The sequence below is a fragment of the Caloenas nicobarica genome, chromosome 10 (assembly GCF_036013445.1).
Source record: "Caloenas nicobarica isolate bCalNic1 chromosome 10, bCalNic1.hap1, whole genome shotgun sequence".
Classification (NCBI taxonomy): domain Eukaryota; kingdom Metazoa; phylum Chordata; class Aves; order Columbiformes; family Columbidae; genus Caloenas; species Caloenas nicobarica.
The window spans coordinates 7,692,490-7,716,311 of NC_088254.1; the positions used below are offsets into that span (position 1 = coordinate 7,692,490).

At 37.1% G+C, this 23,822-nt stretch overlaps 1 protein-coding gene across 1 annotated transcript in view; it reads right to left on the reverse strand.

Moving 5' to 3' along the window:
• ENTREP2 (endosomal transmembrane epsin interactor 2) overlaps positions 1–23,822 on the reverse strand; it is a 44,673-nt gene that overhangs the window by 9,500 nt on the left and 11,351 nt on the right. The window contains exons 3-7 of the mRNA XM_065641945.1: positions 15,978–16,085; positions 9,882–9,896; positions 8,199–8,359; positions 7,457–7,592; positions 1,216–1,294 (exon numbers count right to left, since the gene is read on the reverse strand). Coding sequence (XP_065498017.1) covers positions 1,216–1,294; positions 7,457–7,592; positions 8,199–8,359; positions 9,882–9,896; positions 15,978–16,085 — 499 coding nt within the window. The remainder of the gene's footprint in view (positions 1–1,215; positions 1,295–7,456; positions 7,593–8,198; positions 8,360–9,881; positions 9,897–15,977; positions 16,086–23,822) is intronic.

Consider the following 23,822-nt stretch of genomic DNA (forward strand, 5'->3'; position numbering starts at 1 on the left):
GATGCAGATGAGAAGCAATCGCTGCTCAAAAGACATGGAATGGTGACACCTGACTGATTTTAAATGAATAAAACATGTCTGAGGACCTTCCTAGTTCCCTTTCATGTGCGCACAGCACAATATGCAATGTCAAAACCCTGGCTTGAGAGCTGGTCCAGTGCTTCCCAATAGTCAAACCTCTATTACCACCTTAAAAATCAGACTTTCAAATGTGGATGTGATCAACTCCAAATGTACTTACAAACTTTGTGAATTAGCTCTGTAGACACAGCCCTTGTTAACAGCAGCACTTTAAAACTAGTCACCTTCAGATGACACACTCCACTGCTGCTGTCGAACACCAGAGTTTTGGTTTTGTTTTTTTTTGTTTGTTTGTTTGTTTTGTTTTTAAAAAAAAAAAAAAAAAAATTGGCAATACTTAAAGGTGACCACTAGTGGCTCTGGAAACTGAAATCCTTCACAGAACAGATACCGTGTGTGTGGGAACAGATGCTCCTCACTATCTGTTAGGCTGCCAGTCCGATTCTGCATGCTGGGCTAGAGAAGACTGTTTCTGTTTCTTGGACCACTCTGCAAGTAAGTGTACTGAGAACCCCTGCCAGTCTGTTCATTAATACAATACAAATATGATACAGTAAAACTATTTAATGGAAGTTTTACTGGAATAATTACTTCATACAAACTGCTCGACAGCTCATGCTCCCGTGAGGCAGTCATGTTTCAAAAGCCCTCCATATCAACAGACACAGTAAGGAGGCCTGTTCCAGTAACTTTTAAAGGTTAAACAAACAGGCTGTGTGCTGCTACTCATCTGCTTGCAGTCACAACATCTGTGCTCCAGGCAGCAAGCTTCCAGTTGAGGCTTCTGGAAGCCATGCAGGAACCAACTCCACGGAGAAGGCATGGGGACTGTCAGGAAGGTACCCACGGCTCCTGACACTGAGAAACAAACTGCTGGTTATACACATGACTCTTCAAAGAACTATGACAGTTGCCATCTCTGCCTCAAAGGGTTTTATAGAGCATGCTTTGCTGAGCAAAACTCTCCACTGCATTTCCAGCCACACCAGTTTATGACTCTGAAAAGGTTCTTCTTGCCATGAACAATCTGAGAGCAAATCCGTTCTCCACTGAGAAGGACAGAAGAGAAGGAAAAGTCCACTAAAAAATCCCACTACATCTTTCTCAAGCAGCCAAACACAATGCTATGATCACCTTGTGTGCTGAAGTCCAGAGTCATGTTGTTCCTCTCACCCAAGCTTGATTCAGATACTTGCTGATCAGCACCAGTGACCTAAATGAAAATTGTTTAATGAAACACCGTGTAAATCTGTAATTTACCAAAACAAAGTATAGTGCTAATGATCTTAAGAACACACTTGACAATGTGAAATAACTATGATACAAGCTGCTGTTCAGATTGAGAGCTGTTTAGAGTATTTGCAGTGCCTTTGGGTCACGGAAGAAAGCAGGCCAATGGAACATGCTTAAACCAACTTTCCATTTTTCCAGAACCTACAAGCTAAATTCATCTTGATTTCACAGGCAAGTGGGGCTGCAGGCCCACATTATAGAACTCAATGTCTGCAATGCTTAAAACTAACGGTTTTATTACAAGCAACCTCTTTTTCTACTTTCTGCATTTTTCCATTCTGTGCTTTTCCCCACCACATTATGTCACCCTGAAATAGGACAGACAACAACAGAAACCATAAAAACAAGAGCAGGACTTTGCTTTGGTTATTTGCTGAGATCTTGACGCCTAATGTATTTTTAGTCCCTCTCCCATCACTGCCACTCACCCAGGTGGCCGCTGCAGGGTGCTCTCCAGCCTCCAGCTTGCTGGAGGGAGATGATACCAGGACTCACCTTCTTTTTGAAAGGGTCGATCTAAGTGGGTAACTTCACTTTTGAGAATTGTGTGAACAAGATACAGAACCAGTCCTGCTGGAAAGACGTGATCCATAAACACCTGAAATTTAGGAAATTTTCTTTCTACTGATTTTAATAGACTTTCGATTGGACCTTGTTGCCAGTCTCATTAGGTTTTTAGCAGTTCCTTCGGATCATCATCATTAAAAAAAAATGGTTCCAACAAATAGCTGGTAACAATAAATGATAAGAATATAAAAAGAAAAGTCAAAAGGAACGAGATTGATACCATCTCTAGCAGAAAGCATCATATCTGCTTCTGCCTGTAGGGCCACAATTAACTAGTAAAAGCTTATTACGGTTGGTACAGAGTTTAGAAATAACCATCAGTCACCTCTGAAAACCTTTTTGTCAAGAGCTTAATTTGTATCTCACCCTCTGAAAAATTGAATGTGACACCATTACTCTGAAACTATTAAGGAAAAAGCTTCCAGTGCACATGCCAGTGTAGATTAGTGCACACATACCTATGCGTAAGTTACTGTGTTCATTAAGGGGGTTTTTTCTATCTATCTGTCTATCTATTGCTTACTATGATCAAGTGATTAGGACACTTTTTCTGATACAAATTTAGTTTTTAAAAGTGATTCAAAGTCGAAGGGTTAGCAAATACAACTCTAAACAAAGAACAGTACCAGAAATACTTCAATGTAGCAACAGATGGGTAGAAGATTGGAAGCAAAGGTGAAATCACTCATATTTTTAAACAATTTGCTTGGAAATTTCTTAAAGGAACTTCCTTTATTGAAGCAGAATATCATGTCTCCGATAAAAAAAATGAGTGGTATCACAAATGCTCTTTGTTGTTGGAGAAAATTCAATCAGACTAACTACGTTTTGGAAGAAATAACAATGTTTTAAGGGTGTTTGCCTCTTTTTAAAAATCTCGAGGTTCTTTTTAAATCTAGGTGGTTTCATAAATTCTTAATCATTGATAGGAAAGTATCTGCTGAAGTATTTGTGCTGAAACATTTTTTGACCTCCCACATTCTCCCCATCACCTGGCAGCTGTGGTGGCATTGTCCAGTACCTATAAAACGGAACAGTATCTATAAAATGAGTTACATGCAAGGCTGAGGATTTGACAAACCTCTACTAATCAAAAAGAACCACCTGTAGCTTTGATCTAGTAAATTTAAAATAACAAAAAAGAATTTTTTGACCTGAGAATGAGACAACTAAGGTCATTCGACAGAAGCCACAGAGCAGCCATCTGTACTGTGCTTTACATCATGCTGGAACAGAGCTGTCACAGAACACACCTGGGACCCACGGCGCTTTCCAACATGGCCAGGAGACAAACTACTTTACCTTTCGGTTAGGTGTTACTGTTGAGAGTCCTTCAGCTCACCGAGGGTAAGAAGGCATGTCTTATCAGGGAAACTACTCTTTCCTCTGTGCAGTAGGATTTGTATCAGTCTTTCACACACTTTGGATTTCAGAGGGAAACAAAAGCTCAGCCACAGAATATCACAGCCCTTCTCAGGCTCTGCCTCAATCTCAGAGGCTCCTACAGAGGCTGAAAACCCTGCAGCGACATACCTGAAGACATGGGGCTGCATAAATGAGATAACATTCTTAGAGATGACTCATTACTACGTGAATCAAAGGACACGGCCTCTCAGCTTAACCCGGATGGATGCTTGCTTATCTACGGCGGTCTATATTATATTATCGTTTTCTGTAATTACAACTACTGGAAATTAAAACTAAAAACAAACAAACACACCCCACAACAAAAAACCCCACAACAAACCCCGACAACATGACAAATAGATGGGACACATTTACACACACGGAAATTGCTTCTTGAGACCAAATGGAAGACTGAATATTCTCCTCTATACAACATCCCCCATATAGAGAAAAGCATTCATCATCTTTAATGTTTATCTCTTAAAGGCCTCATTGATGACTAGCATCCTTAACAATGGGAAACTGAGAGATTTCAATGTTTTGGACATGCAAAAGAAACCTGGAATGTAATGTGAATTTTGGTTTCTTCTACTTTTTTCAGTATTTAGCTGTATGTTGCAAAACGTAAGCCATTTAAACTTAATTGATCAATGTGTTAAATCTTCCTCTTCCTTCCCTTGTTCTTTCCCCATTCACAAGAAAAATTGCTGAATGTATTTTATATGCATTTGGTATTGATTAACTTCTTTCTTGGGGGAAGGAGAAGTGTGGTTTTAATTGTAGGAGGTAATACTGACAATCAATAAGAAAAGGAAAGAAAAACCAGGCTTTTAACAAGCCTGCACAGCCTATAGATGAGTAAACCTTACAGAACAGTCACTGGCATAAAAATCACTCAGAACTCTGATCTGTTTGTCCTTGTTTTTTCTATATCCTAGCCAATACTTTGCCTGGAAACCACTTTTTTTTCATAGCCATAAAATGGGAATTCCTAATCAGTACAGATGACAACAGCAATTTTTATTTAGATGCAACCACTTAAATTAGTACTGACATTTGTTGTCCATGAAATAGAGTCTAATTTGATACAATTTAACAAAGTTTGAAGGACCTCAATCCATTTAAAACCAAACCAAACCTATTGCTCGATGCTCCGTAAGAGGTTTTATTAATACAATGATGACATTATTACATAATGGTTCCCAGAAGCACTTCTGTAGCTAAATCTCTGCCATGACTTCCAGTGCAATGTCTGCCTTTGAGGGACTTATAAATCTAGCTATGTTGGTTCATACTGTACTGTAGCTTAGTGCCTATTATTTGGGAGCATTTGCATCATGTAAGAATTCAAGACTGCATTTTGTTCCTTTTGTAGACTCAAACTGTCTTAGACTTCAGCTCCATTTCTCCATTTACAGATCAACTGAGACACTGACTGTAAAAATGTTAGGGCTTTTTTTGGTGAGAAAAATACATGGCTACAAAGTCACTGTGTAGGCTTTAGTTAGCATTGTCAGTGTACTTCACTTCTGATAGTCAGCACTTGTTGTTACTTTGCTCCTTCAAGCTCTCTGATCCAGCAACTACTAGGCATATACAAACTCACCCCTGGTAAGAAACTATATAATTATGACCATTTAGAAATTTAAAATCACCGCTTGTTTTCATTTGTGATTAGAACAAACACTTCTGGAACACAGGTGGCCAGAGATGAAGAGGCAAGGCCCTGACACTGACCCCAGATGTCAAAAAATAACAGTCAATACATCTCCTTATTAAAGCCCATGCTCTTATTGCAAGACAATGACATTGCTCCTTTAAATTATGTATTGTTATCTTATATTTTTGTTACACACTGGTGTTATTGTGCTGCTGGATGTCAATGCTCATGCAAAGTGTAATCCCAATTACAAGAGCGCTCCAAGTGATTTTGTGCTTAAATATAAATAGACACTTTTCTAAACCTTAGTACCACATCCAAATTCTTATACTTCTCTTCTTCCCCAAACCATGTATAATTCATATTGCTTCTGCCATTTATATTTTTAATCACTGAAAAATATCAACTCCTCCAGAGCTTGCAGGTTCCTCTGAGTTACTATAAAGGAAAAAGGATGGAACTTCGATAAAAATGTTTTAAAAGGAGGTGGCCTTGGAAATTCCAATTTTGCTGTTCAGAAAAGAACTTCACTCACCAGCAGTTTATACTGATTCATTTCACTATAGCCAAATAAATCAAAGGTAGTGCAATGTCTGCCCTGTTTATTGTGGCAGGTAGTGGAAGGTATGATACAAGGCAAGGATTAGAAGAGTTGTCAGAAGCTGCTTTGTCAGTCACAGAAGCTGCAAAATCAGGCATATCTTGGGAGTTTTTAAATTGCATTCTTGTCAGGGACTGTGCAGCACAACATTCTTTTTCTCCTCAGACACTTGTCTTCTCAATCATCTTAATAATCTTCATATGTATAATAGTTAAAATTGATATAATTTCTTTAGTTTTGTGGTTTCCCTTGATGTGAAAAAAATCACTAGCAAACTCGTCAATGTTATATTTTGGGGAAATGCAAAGTACTCCCCTCTGTAACGTGGGTGCAATTTAGCAACCTGAACACATATATTTCCATAGTGTGCTATCAACAACTGCTAAGCAATTTCTAGAATGTTTGACTCCTTGAGATTTTTACTGAAACCCAGAAGAAATTACAGTTTCTAAAAGCAATTTTAAGTATTTTCCCATTTGTGACAGCTGATTCAATTATCATGAATCACTTCAAGCAAAACTTTGCTCAAATTAGCTTTGGCTGTATATACATTACAATTCTAGTTTCAGTTGAGTTGACACAGTATAGTAGAAAATAAGGCAAGAAAGCATAATGTAAATATTTGGCTGAAGTATACTGGATCCTTTCCCAAAGCTGAGAATAAAGGTGTTGTGCACTCTCGGGAGTAACTGTTTCTGCCGTATAACAGCATCAGCTATCAAAAGCTGTAACAGCCAAAAGCATAAGTGACGGAGAACTACTCATCGCTGTTTCATAGGAAGAACACATCCCTATCCTTTTACGATTCAAATCTTTGCTCCTTACGGTTTCTTCCCAGCTGATGTAACACTGCAGCAGGAATCAGTTTCTTGCACTTTGGTGCCTGATAGCAGCCCCCTCGTGGAGGCTGTATCTTACAATTACTAAAGCATAAATTTGGCACAGAGTTCAAGGCATCCTGTCACAACTGGACCATACCGTTATAAGAACCTATACTATTACCAATCTGATCTACATGAGGGACCAAAAATGTGTACTTTTAACTTTGTTAATGTGAGGTTATTTACAGAGATTTTTGTTAGGAATTTTCGAGTACATGTTCTACCTACCCATTGAGTTTAAAACGGGCGTTTGTAATTATCTTGGCTCAGATCACACACAGAGCAAACCCAAATGTCCCATGAGCTCTACGCTATATACACACACACATAAACATACAGAAGTTATTAGAATTATATGTCACAAGACACACAGTTCTCTTTTTCCTTATTAAACCTATACTGTCGTACTAAACTCCAACTAAAAGTAGTATATTAAAGCAAGGCAAATCCACTATCATCAGCAGCTGGAATAAAAATATTTTACAACTGCAGGGGATTTTAAGAAAATAAACCTGCTTCCTAATTCCTTATTACCTATAGAAATTAAGAAATGCAATCTCATTTTAAAACTTCATTATCCTGGTTCAAATAAGGAAAACCGCTGTGCTTTGACAATTCCAATCCATTCTTTTAGGTTTTTGGTTACTGACAGTCCAGTATCATACAACTTTTCTAATGGATGGTAACAGCTGAAATATTACTACTCACATAAGCATTTGCCCAAAGATGCACAAGAACATACGGAGAATACATATTAAGTAGAATTCATTAGGTTAAGCCATTTTAAAGAGAACGGTTTGAAAAATGTCTTTTCAAGATATAAATATTTTCTAACTGTTGTTCCTGCAAACTACAATTAACTCCTAATTTATTTTAGGTCATTAAATTTATCTAAAATTGTTTCGCCTCAGGAAAATGTGAAGGCTATGTAAAGCCTGTGTAAAGAATCTCCTTGGCTTTCCTTACCTGACTGGCAGGCATCTCTCCAATCACTGCCTCATAAGGAGGGGGCAGCTCAGCTGGATACAACATTCCTGGGCTGTTAATGGTTACTTCATATAAAGCACTGAATGTGGAATGAGGAAAGTCCAAATGGAGACCTCTGTTTACAAACACAAACAAACAAACTTAATTATTAAGAAATTGCATTGGATTCATTTGGTAAACTATCACCTACAGTGATGTAGAGTGTCCTCTGAATTCAAAGCCCATGTACTACAAGAAGAAATTTATTAGATAACCAAAAGGAAGCCCACATTCACAGGGTAGCTTTAAAAATTGTATTTTATTTTGGATGCCAGCCATCTCTACCTGCCTGGTTTGCAGACATTAATGCCCTTCACTGCTCCACAATAATACACATCAATTGCAATGATGTCCTTAGAAAATTAAACCTTGTATTCAACGTGAAGTGTACAATGTTGACAACTGTGAAAGGATTACCTATAAGCTGATCTCTGCTTCAAGTTCAGATATTGTTATCCTTGTCTTAGCTAAGTTCAATCACTTCTCGATTACAGCAGTACTTTAACACAAATATTTCCAGGTGCATCCTAACGAGTTTGTGAAAAATGTATGTAATCTCTCTGGAAAAGAAGCACCTAATGTAAGTGAAGGACATTTACTTGGCTTCATATTATTTGAAAGACCTCCATAGCCTGTAGCTCAGAATTATGCGATAACTGTAACTAGAGGGAAGAAGAATCACCTCTGCGCTTCTATCACTGGTGTGCAGGTATATTCTGGTGGGTAGTAGGGTGGAGGCGGTATTGGCGGTATGAACTCATCAAAATCCAAGGTCTGGTGCAGGATAGTTCCATGTGGAGTCATGCAGTCAGGATGGGTAGAATGTGGCCTCTGTGGCAGAAACTGAAAATGAACAGGTCAAGTTCCTTCAGATGACAGAAATGTCACCACCAGTAATAAAAATTTTAATAAAAGGTCAGTATTAGCAACCCTGACCAATAGCCAATTTAATTAATACCCATATTTAAATGAAAGAGACATGTCTGGAAGACTTAGAACACTTAAGATTAGTGAGGACGCAGAGTCAAACTGCCAAATTATAACACGAGGTTTTACTGAAGACAAAGAGGCCTTGTGCCTCAAAGTCAGTCACTCTTAGGACGCAAAACATAGACATTTAAAATTAAACCATTTTTCAATAAATACTTCTACTTCATAATACAATTTTATTATAGTACTACATAATCAGATGTATTTTACTAATTGATGAACAATAGATGCAACTGCTAAAATAACTATTTGCATGGGTTTTTTTCCAATCTGAAATGCCTTGTGCTTTTAAAGATAAACCAGCCCCAACACCCCCAAAAAACCTAAACCAAAGCAAACTAAAAACAAGCTACCACGTATTCATTAAATTTTCAATAAGGCAACTACAAATATCTCACCTATTTTTCACTTCCAAAAAAAGGGTCATTTTTAACTATCCTTTATTATTCTTGCAAAATAAAACATTCTTAGCAGTCATTTGCAGTTTGGCAATACAGACACTGCACACTTAAATGTGGTATAAAGGCTTGAAATACTGGTACAAAAGTAAGAAAAACATTTATTCCATATAAACATCTCAAAACCAAAAAGAAAATAACCACACTGAATAATAGAAAGTAATAATATTGAGAACTGCTGTCAAGTGATACGATTATCAGCGCTCAACAGTCTGCTACCATCCCAAATACATCGAAGAATCTTTAGGAAAAAAGGAAGCGAGACAAACTTCAACTTAGTGACTTAAAAACTGTATACAATTTTATCATAACAAAGACAAATATTCATATACTCTAGCTCAACATTTTGTACCCTACTTGATTCCACCTAACGCAGGGATACGCTCATTTTCCTCGTAGAGTTGATAATTTGGGTAATTTTTACAGTTTGGAAACGAAACAATTTTCATTTACAACTTCCTTTACCTTCTCCAGACTATTTCCATCTCCTGCCATGGAGCCCAAGCTTTGGTTTGCACCAGAGAACATGCAGCTCCATCCTTCCAGCTCTTGAGTTCCCTGGAGCTTGTTTCATTCAGCCACACGCAGGGAGTGATACCACTCCTCAGAACGAGCCAATTAAACACAGCGTTTTTAGAGTGAGCTCTCGGCATACATTTTGTGGGATGTGACAGAAGGTTAACGTTTTACACAGAGTAGAAGAGGCTGTGGTTCAAGAAGGAAAAGGCCTAATGTTTAGATGCAGTTCAATTTAACACTAAACATCGTATCTTTACTACTTGCATCCCTTTCAAGAACCTTTACTGTGAATACAAATCATGGCAACAAACTGTGTTGTGACCAACGCTGAAAATGAGTGGCAAAATGGACACGAAAGATGCACATATTTGGGTGTGTGTGTTAATAAACAAGTTTACCTGTGTGATATCATCCTGCTGGAAGGCACAGAAATTAAAGTGAAAAAGGCCGTAAGAGGGAGACTAGCAGCAAATAAAACAATAGCAAATATAAGGGACAAAGAACAGACATCCTTGAGAAAACAATTTGAATGCTATTAAGCGGGAATTAAATAATATCTTATTCCATACTACCCTATCTACTAATCTCTACTAGCCTGCAAAAGTTTCTTTTTCCTACAGTAAAATGCATTTTGAAAGTCTTTAAGTCTCAAATAGTGAAGGCTGACGGGCTCAGCAAAGACCTTACATAAAGTCCACAGCTAAGAGAAAGACATGGTAAGAAAATGGAAACAGTTGACAAAGCTGAACTAGATGGAGGAACACTGACAAATGCTTTCTCGAGGAAATACATATTTCTGGTGTTAGAAGACAGTTGTTACTAAATAATCAATCTCAAAATGTTGATGGCAAGTAGGATAGGCAACAAGAAGAACAGGCAAACTGAAAATCGGGGTGGCCTGCTTGGTCACAAGTACAAACAGGATCAAGTTACATTCAATGTCACTTCAAAAACCATAACTCATACTATGGAATGACTCACAAAACAGGTCTCCTAACCAGCTTTTGGGAATAAAACCAATGGCCACTGCAGAAGCAATGGATAGAAAATGGTTGCAGACGAGGATGAAGAGCAAATAGCACCACTGGTAAATACTGTTCAGAGCCAACACTGCTAAAAGCTTTGCATAACTGTACAGCTATCAACAGATATTTTGAACATATTTACTAGGCATAAATAGCTATCCCTGGCTCTGGAAATCCCAAATACTCAACCATTTCTCCTGACCACCTCTAAGTGCTCAATGCTGGGAGCTTTCAGAAATCTGACAGCCAACAAAATACACACCTAGAGTTCGTGCTTTTGGAAGCCAACCTTATGTTTGAACCTTGGCATTCAAACTACTCTACACATGCAGCTTTTTCTTCATCTTTGGACTAAAGACGACCTTACGTTAGTCTGTGGAATGTGTCTGATACATAATAGGCCTTATACATAGATTTGTGCATGTGCTAAATGCAACATAATGCACACATTGCATATAGAATTTTGTGTTTAATTGAGCACACCTAACATTGACAGAGTTGAACAGTCTGATTTCAACAGCTCTCACGTTTATTTCATACTGAGGACTACTTAATTGGTTATTTGGTTTGCAGCCACTAAACATCAAAGACATACTCTATTCTACATATTCTGCAGCTGATCAGCACTACAGACTCCATGCACTATGACCTACCTAAACCAGTAATTGCCGTGTATCAGTATGTGACTAGTACTCCGAGGGAATCTTCTTATCTAGAGTATTTCCCGTATCTGCACGTAATTACCTCTGCCTTCCATATCATACCTCGTAAACTTACTGTGTAACTTTCAAATGAGTCCTTTGGAGACTCCAGGGTTTGTTATCCTCATTCCAGTCTCTAGATGTCATTTATAGAAATCTGCTAATTCTTGGAAATGGGATATAAAAATTTCTAATTGCATATAATTAAATATTGGCATGTTATCTATAGTAAAAGCTCTCTGCAATACACTTGAGTCTCTAGCTCTGTCTCCAATTAACTGTCCTCCTCCTGGACAGGCTGCTTTTTACATTTTCTGAAACATGGGAATCAATATCTCCTAGAGAGAAATGTAGATACTAATTGTCTACAAGTACAGAAGGATCGTAGCTGACATTTCTAATTGGTCCATTATCTTAAAGGGAAATTGCAACAGAGAAGATTTTTTTTTTTAATAAGAAAAACATAGATTCAGATTTTGCTGCTCTGTTGTTTCCAGTTGCTGTTCCTGTAACTATTGCAAACCACGAGCTCTGTAGTCTCAGAGTGATGCTATATCTTTCTTGAAGTACTGATCATTTGCTGTAAATAGTCTTAAATATGAAATATTCTTACTCTACAAATAAAATGTGAAATAGAAAACGGTACATTTTCTAAAACTGTCAAAAGCTTTCCTAAAACAAGGGTTTCTATTTTACCTTTTTATTTGTGGTGGGGGTAGAGGGGAATATTTATACAATCATACTTTTGATGTTTTTATGGATGTACATAATTCGCAATGCATATTTCTTAAAAGGACTGTCATCTGGGCTTTACAGTACGTTTAAGTGAGCTTTGTGCCAAAGAATATAATATTTAGGTTTTGATATAATTAGCTTAAATAATTAAAATTATGTAATAACTTAAGATCAATTCTCACTGAATGTGAAGCTTCATCCTGAAGGGTGTTTTTTAATTACTATTTCGCCAGGGAAAGGGGTTAAACAATGCCAGCAAAATATTATCCTCATACAGGGGTGTTTTATTTGAGGTGTAGAAATATTAACTACAGCCTATTAAGTTAGTGACATGCTGAATTATCATTATGGCTGATGAAAACAGTAATTAAATGTTATAGCTTGCATGAGTCATCATTGCCTTACTTCATTTACAAAATAACAGATTGTTTTAGATATCGCATAAGATGAAGAACAGCTACTAACGGTAATGGTGAGAATATCAGAATACACTGAATGGTATCAGTGCCAGTACTTCTAGGATAAGTACTATATAAACATATTTACAGTGGAAGGAGAACTGGAATAGGTGTACTTCATGCTTTAGCTTGGCCACAGTGGGCATAATTTCTTGTATTTCTTTGCTTAATTCAAGCAGCTACCTTTTGAAGAACACAGGGTGAATTTCTGCAGTAGCCATTCATCAGACAAGATGCAAACTGAAACTGCCTGAGGCAACAAATGAAATATCACAGAAGTGATAGTTTGCTTATTAAGAGATGTTTCTTCACATTACAGAATCTTGATATAAACTGATTCCCATTTATCTGCTGGAGGGGTTTGTACACAAAAAGAACAATTCTGTGAAGCCCTGTAACAGAGCACAGCCTTCAACTGTCTAAAGTAGTGAAACATAACAAATGCTAGTTGAGACTTTAACTGTATCAGACTTTTGCAGCTTTAGTACAATCAGTAGATTTTTTTTTCCTGCGCAACTGTATATACTTAACATGGTGAAAAACGTTAAAATGAGGTGAAAAATTTGGGGTGCTTTCTGAAACAGTCCACTCAAAGAAGGAACAACCTAGGAACATATGATTTTGTGTTCCATACAACAGTGCAGGATTAAAAACAAAAAGAAACTGAAATATAGTGCCACAAAAATAGTTTGCAATATTTTGCAGTATTTTCTTCCTTAATGTTTGAAACCAAATGTTTGTTTGGTGGGATTATTTTGAAGCAAAAATCCCCTTCCAAATTCACTGGAAAATTTAATACGTGCTTACGACCAGACAGCTTGTGTTTATATTTTTCAAAGCATTTTTACTGAAGGATCAGTACGTCGGAAGACAGCAGTTTCCAATAAAACACTGTCAGTTTGCTTGTACAAATCAGATACTCACTGTATGCAAAAGTTAGCAAGAAAGCAGACACTCAAACATTGTTGCAGATTTTCTTGAGACTGTATTATATACCAGCTCTATGTTGCTAGGCAATAAATACCTGAAGCACACAGAGCAGCTTCATGCCAGAAGAAAACCTGACATTATTTGAAATCTGCAAATATTCACCATTCTAACCAATTCATTTATGAGACAAAACCACCAACACAGCACATGAATCACAAAACTGATGACCTTAATGATAACCTAACACTGTCCAAGGAGAATGTTCCCTTTTGCGTAATGCTTTTGCTGGCTAGGAATTGTAATTTTATGCCTCCTCTTCCTACAGGAGAGCCTACATAGCTTTTGAATGCTGTAAGAACAGAGTAAAAGAATCAGAACAATCAGGAAAACCTTTTCATCTAAGAGAGGAGGTAGCTCTTGCTGCTCTTATCTTAAACTTCCAGCATGATACAAGCCTGCTAAGAGAAAATGCATATCTCAGTGAAAATAAAAGGAAAAAGCACAAATCAAGCATTAACAAGGAAGAAAAATGAAGTAAATCAGATTTCTGGGTGCAGGAGAGCAAAAGGGAACTGCAAATCATGGGACAATAGACTGAAAACAATGGAAGAAAAATAAATCTTCAGGTCAGAGTTCAGCTGGTCTAAGTCAGCGTAGCCCCAGGGAAGTTACGCTCACTTAGGCCTGGTAGGAATCTGGCTCAGCAACCTGAAAAAAGAAAGGGAAAAACTTAAGGATAAACAAGAAAAGGCTGGGATTGAGCAGAAAGGAAGATATAATTTCCTTTTTCTGTGGAGAGGGAAGAAAATGCTTGTCACTAGAGCCGAAAGGGTGGGAGAACGGACAACTAAGCAGGAAGACAGAAAGCTGGAAGCACAAAGCATAGGAAGCAAAACCAAAGTGAAATAATGCCAGCATCACCAGGTGCAAAGAACTTTAGGGAAGAAATGAAGAATGAAGTGGCAGAGAGAAAAAAATACGTGTTTTTAAGGTACTTGACTTCCTATTGAGATTACTGCTTCTTGCACATGCTCATCAGAAGCACTTTAATTAATCATTCTTCGTTCATGGTCGCCTACATGTTTTTATTCCTCTTACACTGCTAAATACCATAAAATTAAGTATAGGTTAAAATTCCTGGAATATATATGGTTACACTTCTGGATGACTGCTACAACTGTTACACTAGACAGATAGATCTTTCCAGGTGTGATGATCACTTCATCTCCCTGTCATCACTGCAAGGTGAAAAACATCTTTAGTCAATGGGCAATCTTGCAGAAAATATTGGAGGGGGGAGGAAGGGAATGTATGAAAAGAAAGAATACCTACGATATGATAAAAATCCTGTAATGTTTAAAATACGTGTCATCAGTTGAAATTATTATTTTTGTCAATTCTGTTTGACATCCAAAACAGTTATTAAATGAGCACTGTTTAGAAGCCTCTACAAGCACGTACAATATGAGTACACAGAGTGCTATATGAAAAAATGCATTTACGTACCATTTGTAGGCATTATGTTGACGTATGTGCCTAACATATCTGCTACGATGTGAAGTAAACAGCAGATCACAGATGGAAGATTTTCTTTAACTAAGTTTGTAACCCAGCGACTGGAACACTTGTCTAGAAAGGACAGCCTGATCTCTGCAATTCACGCACTTAAATCAGTATCCGTGGCAGCTAGTGTACTTTTGGTTATTTATTTATTTCTCGATTAAGGAAGTGCCTATATGGCAGGTTATACAACATTTCTCTGTTGTGTAAATGGTTTGCAGTTAACTTGCTGGGGCAGTATTCTACCTATACAAACTTTTAAAATACAAGAGATTTACAAATGACTGGTATTAGGTTTGTGTGCTTGCCATCTTTTATTAAACAGCGGATAATTTCCTAGACTACCTAGTAATAGAGCTGGGTTAGAAAGCACATACCTGGCCTGCAAAATACAAAGGATTTTAAATTTTTCTTTTTTATTTCAACGTTACATTGAAACATTGAGAATCACAGCACCAGTTTGGGATAGGAAAGCTGTCTTTGTCCAACCAAACCGAGACAGTATCCTGTAATGCTGCTGGCTATACAGAAGACTAATGATCCTTTTCCCTCTTGTTTTAAACACAAGTGCTGCTCTGAAGCTGAACATATTTTTCTTATGGAAACACTGTCAATGGCACAGGGCTGTGAAAGGTTCCACTTTTGAACTCATAGTTCTCATATCAGAAAAGTAGTGAAAAATAGTATCTCGATGCTAAGTAATTGCTCTGGATAGTGTGAAAACTGAAGATAACAACATGTAAAGGCAGAAAATGTAACATGCATACATAACTGAACCTGATTAATAACCTCATTAACAAAAATGATACTCTCCCAGTTGCAAAATCCTGATTACAACCCTCTAATATCATATGTAAACATTTTAAACACAGCAGCTGTTCACACTGCATACATCTGTCTGCTATATTTACATAAATGCATGCTGATAAAATACACACCCATGTACACAGACATTCTAACACTACGGAAAGACACACAAATAGGCTTAAGTTTATAAGCAAAGAGTAGGTACAAATGAGCATACACACATAAGGACAACATGTCACGTTAGACAATATCCTGTGTTGTCACTGAAACGTACTCACCATTTGCAGAAGATCAGAAGAAACCATCTGCATGCAACACATTGCTGTTGCCAGAGCACAGACAATGGTGGAGATGACATTGAGGGCGCACACACTGAACAACAGGTCCTGCAAAAAGACACGCATCAGAATATCATGTTATCTCAGGGACATAAAGGACAGGAAATATTTTTTAGCAATTTGATAAGTCTTGTCAATTGCTATTGACTGCTATGGTCTCAAATAACTGTTTAGAACTCTTTTAGCTTGTAACATTTTTTTAAACCAGCCCGTAAAGTGAACAATTACAGAAACATCTTCCTTTCCCCACTCCTCATAGTACATTTGGTATTAGAGATTTCCCCAGAAATATTGATATTTCAAGTTTTCCAGTTTCCTAGAAGAAAAGACAAATTACTGCTTTCACAATGGACTCGAAGCTACAGCTGTCACAAGAAAGTTACTATGAAACAGACTTCCGATTAAAAAAAATAGACAAAACTAACAAAACCAACCAACCACATCTGGGCATTTCACTGCTTTCAGTAGTAGAAATCTACAACTTCTGGTTGTGTTTAAAAAAAAAAAATTAATGGAAACTCTAATATGAAATAGAGAACTTTATATCAGATACTCTGCATATGAAATATTTTTAGATATGAGAGAAAAGCAGTGACTACATATGGTCATTCCACCTTATGCTCATGAAATAAATGCATACGGCCACATTGTTTTATAAAAAAACCCCAAACATTTAGAATATTTGCTTACTAAGTAGAATAAAACAAAATAAACATTTGAATTAAAATGGAAACATTTTAATAGCAAAGGTATAATTGAAAAAAATCCATCTCTTCCAATCACTGGATTTTTTTTTTTTTAATTTTCTCAACAGCCAGTGAAAAGGAACACTGATTTAGCATGCTGGTGACATTTCAAAACTACTGCAAACCTTCTACAGGAATTGCATAGCTGTTGTGCTTCTAACGATTATGTGGCTCAGTTTGTATTCTGAACAGTCCGTAAAAGTATTTGAGAAAAAGCAGCAACAGAACAGATGAAAAACAAAATCAAAACTGTTAATATATCATGAGTAAAAACACTCACTGTGTAAAGAACATTCTGCAGGAGCTAAGTTTAAGAGAGTATTTCAGTCACTGTCAGTGTATAAAATAACTTCCATGCTTCAAAATCAATCATTGCTTGCTTTGTTTTTTCCAATGAATGAATGAAAAGATGTGCAGATTTACTCCTGCATGCACCTCAAGTGACCTTCATTTGAAGATGGAAATGCCAGCCATGGGAACCAGGCAGATGTGAAACGGGTCACCAAGTTCTAGCCATATAATAGCTTACACTGAGCCAGATCTGCTCTTGCTGATCTGCTCAGGAGTCTCCTGCCTTCTTGGTCAGCCCTGCAGCCAGGAATAATGAATCAACAGCATCAATAGCAAAATACTGGGAGGGCCAACCTCTAAAGTCACATACAGAAGGTGATACAGAGAACTCATTCAAATACAAAGTCATTCAGAACCACTTAGAGCATTCAAATGGAGGCAAACAGACAAGTAAATCTCTAGAGATGCAATTAGTTAACAGTGGCACAAAAAGAGATTGAGATCCTGCGTGCTCTGCTTTCCAGATTTAAACCTAGGTAAAGAACACCAAGGCAGAAACAAAATGTAGGGAAAAAACAGGACTATTTCCTAGCAATAAGAAACTTCACTCATTGCTTACTGAAGCCGTTTAGAAACAAAAGACTTAGCTAATCCAAATGTACAAGTTAATACCATTTATGCCGAATAATAAAATCTACATCAAATTTGTAAAATAAAATCCAAAGTGTCTTTAAGATTCTGCTACAGCTTACCTGCCCCAGGATAGACTCAACCGTGCCTCTGTCCCTCATGACAGATGTTTTTTTCATCTGTTCCTAAGATCCCACAGCTTCACCTCACCACTCCAATGTTTATCAGAGTGTTTCCCATATGTCTATCCCACAGTTGAAAACCAGAGCTCCTTTTATTCCATAGCTTTTGAGAACAAGCTATTACACAGCAGATTTTTACACCTTTAAACTCTATTATCATGCTTGAAGCCTTTCCTCCTTTACTGCATCATGTATTAACTCCATTTCCTCCAGTCCTCCACTATGACCAATTTCCTAGGCCTCTGATCATTGTCACTGATTTTGTTTGGTTCACCGCAAGTCAGTCCACATTATTCCTCAAATGCAGAATCCTAAACCAGGCACAATCAAGGCCTTGCAAATGTTGACTACAGCATAAGGATCATTTCTTGTGCTTTACAAGTTGTACTTGTCCTTACACACCCCGCAGTGATGACTCAGGTTTTTTGCAACAGTTCGCTCATTTATCTTCTGTCCAACATAACCCCAGATCCTTTCCTGCAGAACTACTACCCTCTTCATCCTGCTACTAGGTAAGGACAGAAGCAACATCACAATTCTCATTCTAAATAACACTTATCTCAATTAAATTTATAAAAAATTAAAAATAAACCAAACCCATTTCATACTACATGGACAGAGAGAGAAAAAGGATTAAATTTTTTCCCCCCAATTCCTTCCTCCCACACTCCGAAGCACAGAGAAAAACTAAGTAACGCTTTTCATTTTTAGTTAGTTTTTCCTTCTCTACCAGTGGTTCTAGAAAACCTCCTCAGACAGTGTCAAAACAATTGCTTTATTTTTCATTCATTGCTAACTATGTGAAACAACAAAGTAAGTTGACTCTGCAAGCACCCTGAGCTGCAGTGGTGTCCCAGACTGAACACTCACAATGTGGTGGTTTATGATTTTTCCCTTGCCGTGCATGGGCAGCTGAACTCAGTTTGCTATTCAGCATTACATTTGTTATGTAGGGCAGGGATTACAGTCCACAGTAACAATGGCCCTCTTTCCAGAGATGCCTTTTCCAGGCTAAGCATACCACAGTTCAAGTATTGTTCCTTCTCTTCTGCCCTGCCTCCCCTCTCAACGACATTAATCAGCCTCAGGCAATTTACCATTTTCAGGCAGTTTTCTCCCTGTGCCCTGTAGGACAAGTAATTATGGCATTCATAGGACACTAATTCATTCAACTATACACAGTAACTGAGCAGGAATAGGCTTTCAAGATCTAAAAGCCTCCATGGGCAAGCATGCTAGCAGAAAGATGGTGTTGGGTGCTCACGCAGATTCCAGCTGGAACACAACGACAATTAAGTTGTCCTCTAGGAAATGTCTGTGAAAAAGCAGTAACCACAAGAGGGACAATCTTAACGCTCCACAGCACCTGGCCACAGACAGCTGCATTTACAGAGGTCTAAAGGAGCAGGAAATCTATATTAAGTGCAAAAGCAAGGAACTTTAATGACAGTTTTTTGGTTGAACTCCACTAATCAGAAAACACAACACATGAATCTATAGTAGTGTGAAATATGATTCTTTGCTCTTCACAAATGGCTAAACCAATTTTCTCTTACATGGTATTTTTCTGGGTATTTTCACCCTTTAAAGACAAAAAAATCTGATTCTTGAGCATGTTTATATGATAATTAATGGCTCTGATAGGTATAATGTACAATGTAGAATTATTCTCCTACAGGTTTTGTATACCATTTTCTTGCTACACCTTAACTCACTAATCGCAGAGGACACAAACCCCTTTAAGAGTGGAAGCAGCTGTCAGAATTGCCTGGAAGCAAGGTGAGATCAATTCAGATACATACTCACAGGAGTCAGACAGTATTGTGAGCTGTTTCTCTGTGGCCAGTTGTTTTTCCCTAGTCGGTCTCTCAGTAAATGTCACAAACTGAATTTAAATTTAATACCGAATTATTTAAAAAGGCAAGATTTCGTCATTGTAGTATTCCATATTTATTACAGCTTAATAATTACCAAATTAATTGTCATTACCTATATAACTGTTTATTGCATTTTCCCTCCCTAATAACAGACATCTTTGACTTATACTGTGATTCCACAAATGATACTTGTCCATTCTCAAATCTTCTTCACACTATCATCCATATGTCTTACCTAAGGAGAGAATTCAGCTGTTTCCAGTATTACTCCTTTGATATTGTTTCTATGCTATTGCACCTCAGAGTTCTGCCTTTATTAGCAGTATTACAATAATACTTTGCAGTCAAAGTTTTAAAAACACAAATTTTCCAAAATAAACAATCACAAAGCAAAAACTATACCGAAACTAAATCTTTCCTTTATATTTACTGATTGTTTACCCCATCTTCAATAGGGCTTGTCTTCACAGAGAAACCCTCCCGTACTTCCTACGCTTTCTGCTCCACGATAGTCACAACTACCTTTATGATCTTTCCCATATCCCCTTCCATCACCAGTTTGCAAGTGACTGCTAAGATAAGTAAATGGCAGGGATTTTGTGTAATTGGTGAGCAGCTGAAAGCAATGGAAGAGACACTGGCTAGAGTGACTCTCTCTCAATTTTTGCCAAAATAAAGGTCACCAGCAGGTAATCACAGAATCACAGAATGTTATGAAATAAAAGCAAAACACACTCAGCACTGCTACGTCAACCTTTTTCTTTTTTGTTGCAGAGTCTTAGGAAGACACAACCTACATTTTCAAGTGCACCACTTTTCTGAAAAGTGAGCACATAAAAGTGCACGTTTTCCAAATCTGAGACTGTGCCCAAAAGCCTATAGAACACATTAAAATAGGAGCTGTATTACAAAACCTGAGTACTTTTAAAATCTGAATGTTTACTTGATTTTATTTGTTTTGTACTCAAAATATGTAATTCTAGGGTATAATTCAGTGAGAACATATTAAAAACCCATACACTAATACACTGAAAAAGCAATTTGTCCCCAAAACTCATTTTCTTTGTTTTCTATCAAACTGCTGGGTGATACGGCGATCTGATGGGATTAAACTGGAATAAGGAAAAAATTGGTGATTGATTTATTACTTCGATAACTCAACTGTAGAAACAATCATTTAGCAAAGCAATTTAGAACAGCTGTTACCACATGCAATTACCTGCCAGAAGCAAAGAAAATCTCTGGAATGAGACAGAATCTAAAATGAAAAATGACAATAGCTTGAGTCCTCCATTAGTGATGGGAGAGGTAGCAGAACTGAGCCCTTCATAACCAAAGAATACTCACTGCAAGTGTATACACTCTTCTGAAATGTTGCCCTTCAAAATGTAACTGATGCCTCCTATCACAGGAAACATAAAGCAAAACTGGAACACTACCAGTTTGCTCTAAGGATAAGCTATATCCATAGAGTTCCTCTGTCTTAGAAAAAGTTATAACTGAATTTCACTCTACTATTGGTTGCCTTCTGGAATCAGCTGTAGAAAAGCCATATTGGTCACCCACAGCTAGAATCCAACTGTAATGAACGTAATAATACATGCATTCAACATGAACAGCAAAAACTCAGTGTAACTTTAGGTCTGTGAGGGAAGTATTACAGGGATGACAGCAGCCTGCACATGAAATCTGGCAATAAGGCATATTTTCAAAGCACTTTGCTTCCATATATACAATATCTCCAAATTCACAGCTATGACAAAGCAGTAACACACATTAACCTTCGGAACGAGAGTGTTTCATCTTGTTTGTACACCCTTTATTCATTAAATGCATAAAGCACCAAAGCACGACACAGAAAATTTCTCTGAAATTTCCTTTTGATATGTAACTACCTATTCAGAAGCTACTGTTTTCTAAGGGCTTGAAACAAAGCCAAGGTACAACAATCAAATCAAAGGACTTTACCATAAGCCAAATAAAACTATATACTTCAGGATAACTGTTATTTGGGAAAAAACACTAATGGCGTTGCTAATCCATCTCCTTTTACCAAACTAGCACTGGCGCTCCCTAATTCCTTTTACATACTCACTAAATACAGATTAAAAATAAAGACAAAATTAAACAAGAATCTGTGGACATGTTCACAACTCAACTCAAATGCAGACTTTGGTAAATATTTTATCACTCCCTTACCTCTTCATATCATAGCAATGAACTGTACTGTCAATTAAATTCCATGCATGAATATCAAACCAGGGAATTTAACATTCAATAGAAACATACCACACAGATGAGGCACTGCCAAATATTATATAGAAAATTATCCAGCTGCGCTGCTTACACAAAATTGCAACACTGTATTTAAACCTATTTTGCTCTAGAAGGAAACTATGTACAGATTAATGCTTCTCATCCCCACTTATTTCCCTGTCTCCACATATATTTACAACACATAAAATATTCGTAATTTTTTGTGAAATGTGTTACTTATGTTTATATTACAAAACAACAACAACTCACAACAAAACACATAGCACAAACCCAGTACTTCTTAAAGAGTTCTAACCTGTGCAACGATAATTAACTGGCAACTCTCTTTACAACACACTCACATTTTGCTGGCTCAATAGATTGTTTTCCTGTGGAAATAAAAGGTTCATAGTCTTTGAGGCTTTAAGTCCTTTGCACTTCTGAGTCCTTAGTCAAATACAGTAAAAGGAGTAAAATAAGCTCGCTGATGTGTAAAGAACAACACTCTGTAATCAGTAGCCCAGAACACACTGATCTAAACATCCACGCTGATCAAGGGCTAAAACCACCTTTGCTTCTGCAATTCTGTGAAGATGATTTCTTTTCTCCTTGATTGACTTAAATTATGGTGCTTCATTTCTTATACTACTTTAACTTGAAAAGACATAATGAGCAGTAAAGCTTTTTCACCCATGAAATTAGTGTCTGTGTACCTCTTTTATTCATGAATTCAAGGACAACAAACCTTTTAACTCAAATTATAACTTCAGTTGTTCTAACTGGATATGTCTGAAAAACACTAGAAAAAAAGAGCTGCTCTAATACTAGGAAGGCTGTCTTTACTTACAAAGAATCAATTCTGAACCATAAAGGTCTCAAATGTACATTGAACTGTAAACTGAGAAATGGCCAATGCTTCAGAAAATATATTTAAGGTATGAAAGTACAATATAATACAGTATTTTACATGGATCTAAAATATTATAGTTACTGCATTCTTAAGGAAGCAGTTTACAGCTGCTACTTCAGAAAAATAAACTCAAAAAGGTCTTCTCTACTTGTATGCAAGTTTGTGTATCTCTCAGCACCCCACGATTCTCCACCGAATTCAGTACTGGAGATATGTTATAGACTCCCGAAAGACTAAGGTGCCATAAAATAACTGGACAAGTCTGTAATAAACACATTCCAGTCATTTAGAGAAGCAGCTTTTCAGCCTTGAGAGAAGTTCACAACCATATTCACTCATTGCCTAAGCTAAGAATAAAAACATTAATGAGGAAGGAAAAGTGTGACCAAAATAAGTCTTATACAACTGTTACTTAGTACTTTCAAGTACTTGTAGCTCAACTATTCAGGCTACAAAGGCCACACTGAACCACTCCATTTTTAATGGTGCCCAGTATGGTAAATACACCCTGAACACAGAGAATATTTTCAGTTACCTGTTAAGGAACATGAAACAACTCCAGCATTTAAAAACCTGATAGGAAGCTACTTATTCTACACTGAGATTTATCCAATTTTAAGCAGATTATGAAGTCTTTTAGGTAAATGATTCAGCAAAGTTAAATATTTTGCATTTGGTCCTACAGGGAATCTGAGGAAAGTCTGTTCTCATAACTCTAAAGAACATGTTAGGAGTCACCCTTGTCTGTTTTGCAAGCAAAAGCATGTACTTTGAATGAAAACAACCAAATGACACATGAATAGGATTGTCAAAACACAAACTCAAGAAGATAAGCTTTGTTGCATGTATTACTTCAATAAGTTCAGGCAATTTTGAGTTCAGAAAGAAGGAAT